This window comes from Camelus dromedarius, chromosome 28 (assembly GCF_036321535.1).
Source record: "Camelus dromedarius isolate mCamDro1 chromosome 28, mCamDro1.pat, whole genome shotgun sequence".
In the NCBI taxonomy this organism is placed as follows: Eukaryota; Metazoa; Chordata; class Mammalia; order Artiodactyla; family Camelidae; genus Camelus; species Camelus dromedarius.
In genome coordinates, this window is record NC_087463.1 from 3,708,448 (window position 1) to 3,712,952 (window position 4,505).

The 4,505-nt window shown below is 37.2% G+C and overlaps 1 protein-coding gene across 1 annotated transcript; it reads left to right on the forward strand.

The window, feature by feature from the left end:
• Positions 1 to 3,032: 3,032 nt before the first annotated feature.
• On the forward strand, positions 3,033 to 4,107 carry LOC116149735 (olfactory receptor 4C3D). Its single transcript, XM_031441667.2, has one exon. It carries the CDS (start codon positions 3,160 to 3,162, stop codon positions 4,105 to 4,107), a length of 948 nt encoding a protein of 315 aa, XP_031297527.2. The 5' UTR covers positions 3,033 to 3,159.
• The last annotated feature ends 398 nt before the right edge of the window (positions 4,108 to 4,505 follow it).

Below are 4,505 nucleotides of genomic sequence, written 5' to 3' on the forward strand. Positions count from 1 at the left end.
TTGTGAATAATATTGTCCATTTTTCCTTTTCTATAGGGCTGTTGTGAGATTAAATTTAAATGACAAAGAACACATTTTACCATCTTCAAATATAATTGAAAAATGGAATTATTTTCATCATTGTCATGTTAATCTAATTCTAGATTGACACAAGATATGACCACTTTGAAAAACTGCTGTAAACTTTACCAGGCCTGAAGTGCCTTAATTATAATATGGTTCATAAGTATCACTTGTACATCTGAAAACTGTATTTCAAAATGATGATTAGCATGAATGGTAGATCAATAAAAATAAACATGATCATGAAAAAATTTAAAGTCAGATAGTTACCTATCTAAATCATATCTAACTTATACAATAGTCCATACTTAGACTCCATATTATGCTCATTAATTATCAAATACCTAAATTCTGAAGTGGTCAAAATTTTTTCTCTTGTCCTAGTGTTTTGTCTCCATGTGGGTTTAAGGAAGAGTTCAAAATTAAGGATGAATGGTGTAAGGGGCTCTTCTGAAGTAAAGTTACATGAAATCATTGAGTTGTTGGCAAGATCTGCTAATGGTGGTGAAATGCCCCTGAGGTCCCATTAGCCACAGCTGAGAGCCTTCACAGAATTGGCCTGCAGATAGGACACGTGGTAGCACTTTTAAGGCCTCATGCGAGAATAGTTCGTAAGTCAGCAAGATACACTGTATCTGAGCCAGCTGGCATTTTTAATCTTACTTCTTCTTTCTTTGTGAACTAACAGCTTCCTGGGGCCCTGGCCATGCAGTTATGTCAGACAAGTGCATAGGTAAGTTTTTTTTCCCCAGGAAATCATATAATCATAGACTCTCAGGATTAAATGGATCCTACAAATTATATAATCACCCCTCATCCTCACCAATCTGAGATTTCAATTTCTCTTCAGCATGAAAAACATCAAGAAATACAGATTCAACAATGATACTGCCAATTCAGAAGTAAACATATTTGTCTTTCCCTCAGAGAGATATATTTAACTTAGAATAATAATATAATTAGTTTAAATTAAATTAGTTAAAATAATTATATAATTCAAATTTGCATCCAAAATTTTCCCTAAGTAATAATACACTGTAAGAATTTTCCTATGATATTGCACAATCTTTTTAAATAACTCTGTTAAAAAGTACACATTAATCAAAGAGATGTACTGTATTTTAATCATCCATTTCTCTGCCATTGAACGTTCCATGTAGTTTCTAAATATTCCACAGCTCTTAATAGTTATATTGGATATATTTATAAATAATGACTTCTCTCTTTTAAAAATATTTTCCTTTAGGGTTTATTTCTAGAAAGAGTACTGAGGAGCCAAAGAAAAAAAGAAAAAAAAAGTAATTTTTTTTGTAGTTTTTTCTAAATCACTTTTAGTAATTATGTTTAATTCTTACTTTATGTACATTCTTCTCTTTTCTGATCTGATGGGGGCACTAACCACAGAATAAGGGAATGCAATGAAGCCGATGCACTTTGTTTCCATATATATGTACATTTTTTCATTTTGGATAATTAAAAAATAAATCTTTAATACATTTTTCTTTCAAAGGAAGAGACATTTTGTCAGAATGCATTTTATTATGTTTATGTTTTCTCTTTTCTTTGAGAAATTTGTGTCCTCAAATTTCCTCATTCTGTTAGTAATGCAGTGTCTTGTAGCCAGGAATGATGGATGATGGATGCAATGGGAAGATGGGAGAAGAAGGCATGAGAATGCCTGTAGCAGAAACACAAAGGAGTGGGCAGGTCATTCACGTCATGGAGGGATGAGTTGCTGCTGTTTGGTAATGAAATTTCAAGCAACAAAGGCTATTAAGGGGGACATTTTTCATGACTGTTTGAACAAACATACATTAATACACATAATAAGTGTTTGTTGATTGAGTGAACTTGTAGTAGGTGTTTATAGTAAGTAACAGATTTTACATACGTCTATGTTGTGCACGTATGTATGTAAATATGTGTAGTATATTATCTATCTCTATGCCTTATCTAGCAAATTATTTCTTTTTACACTCCATATTAAAATTTTCATTTTTAGAACTTTGCTTAATAGATCCTTGTGTTTTGAACGCTTATGCAGGAGTTCTTATTTTAATCCAAATATATGAAGGCTGTAAATTTTATTAAAAATGAGTGCATTAAATAGTATGTGTAACAGAACTTTGAAGAATAAAAAATATTGATTAAGGAACACTATAATTATATTGAAAGTAAAAGGATCCAGTAATATACTCTTTCATAGAGGCAATTCATATTTTCATATTTACCCTATAAATGTGTTACAAACTATTAAGTCGGAATACAGCTTCCTTTCACAAGTTTATGCTTCCCATAAAGTAGAGAGTAATGATAAACAGAGCAGGAGGATAAGAACACTTGACTTCCTGGTAGGCTTATAACTGGGGGAAGTAGGCGTATGCTCACCCATGGAGAATGGCAATTCACCAAGCACTTACTCATCACCTAACAGGTTTTAGAACCTGCAGGCATTATGCCAGGCAGCATGGTAGGTGCAATGTGGAAACACATGAATGCCATATGTATTATGGGAGGTACCAGGGAGGGTATGTACCCAAAAATACATATATTTCACTGAACTGTCTACTTAAGGTAGACATATATTGCCAGTATCTTTCTTTCCACTGTTAGAGCTGAGGGTTCAAACATGAATTTTCATGGAAAATGATATAACTCATACCTGAATGCAGCACCTCTCAGCTTACAAGATCCATCTAAGACTTACAGTTTGTAATCTCACAGGCACAGAGCAGGGCTCAGAACTGTGAGACACAGATGACTTAGCAGAGTCATATGGAGTTGGAACCAGAAGAAGAATCCAGATCTCACATAGATAGCCCAGGATTTTCTCAGTAAATTACTCATCGAATGTTGCCCTATAGATGTTTTACAGGTGACAGGTACTAGGTGTCTGAAGAGAAGGAAACACCATGAAGGAAGAAAGAGAGAATTGAAATAGCACTGAGCAGGTGTGTCAAGGACATGCTCCACAGGTACAGTGACAGCTTTAGTTTTTGTTTAGAGAAATTCAGACCATGATCCTTTCATGATTAATGGGGATCATTCCTTGCCCTATGTAGGTAATTCAGGCCCCAGGAAGCTGTAACTGGCTGAATGGATCTCCTCACCCACCCGAACAATGTGACTACGTTTGTTCTCTTGGGACTCACACAGAATCCACACTTACAGAAGATACTCATCATTGTCTTTTTGTTCAGTTTTGTATTTACCCTGCTGGCCAACCTGCTCATGGTCATCACCATCTCCCTCAGCCCTTCGCTTTCAGCCCCCATGTACTTCTTCCTCACTTACTTGTCCTTCATAGATGCCTCCTTCACCTCTGTCACAGCTCCTAAAATGCTCATTGACCTGCTGCATCAGAGGAAAACCATCTCCTGGGGCGGCTGCCTGGCTCAGCTCTTTGTGGAACACTTCCTGGCTGCATCAGAGGGCATCGTCCTTGTTGCAATGGCCTATGACAGCTACGTGGCCATCTGCAAGCCTCTGCACTACACAACCATCATGCAACAGGGGCTCTGCCAGTTCCTGATGGTGGTGGCCTGGACTGGGGGGATTGTGCATGCCACTGTGAAGATTCTTTTTGCAGATGACTTGACCTTCTGTGGTCCCAATGTCATTGACCACTTCATGTGTGATTTCTTCTCACTATTGAAACTTTCCTGCAGTGACACCTACAGGCCTGGAGTGGTGGTGGCAGCGAACAGTGGGGGCATGTGCTTACTCATCTTTTTCACGCTGCTCATCTCCTACATAGTCGTCCTGAGCTCCCTGAGATCCCGTGGTGCTGAAGGACGGCGCAAAGCCCTCTCTACATGTGGCTCCCACCTTACAGTAGTGGTGCTCTATTTTGTGCCTTGTATTTTCACCTACACGCGTCCTGTGGCCACGTATCCTGCAGACAAGTTGGTGAGTGTGTTCTACTCAGTCCTCACTCCCATGTTAAATCCTATCATTTACACAGTGAGAAACACAGAGGTGAAAAACGCCATGAGGAGTTTGTTGATGAGGAGAGTTAGGCTGTTCATGATGTCAAGAAACTGATGATTTATATACACAGGGAGGATTACACATGTTGTAAATTGTGAAAAAAAATTAAGAAATTTTACAGATCACTGACAGGAAAACAAGGCCTAGAAACTAACATTTCTTGAGTACTTAATAATGTCTAGGCATTTTTTAGGCACTCTGATAATTTGTGATATACTTTACCAAGTCTTCAGTCTTCACGGTCATAGTTTCAGAATAGCCAATGGAAAGAACAACTCTAAACTCCTAGTTCAATGATTGTAGGGTGTTTTTCTCCAGTGTCTTACTGCTTTACCAAATTCTTTATATATGTAACTTTGATGAAATTGACTTTTCCAAAGGACTGTCTCAGAACTCTTGTTTTTTTCTAACCTTTGGCAAAGCCAATAAATGATAGGAATTCTTATACAGAT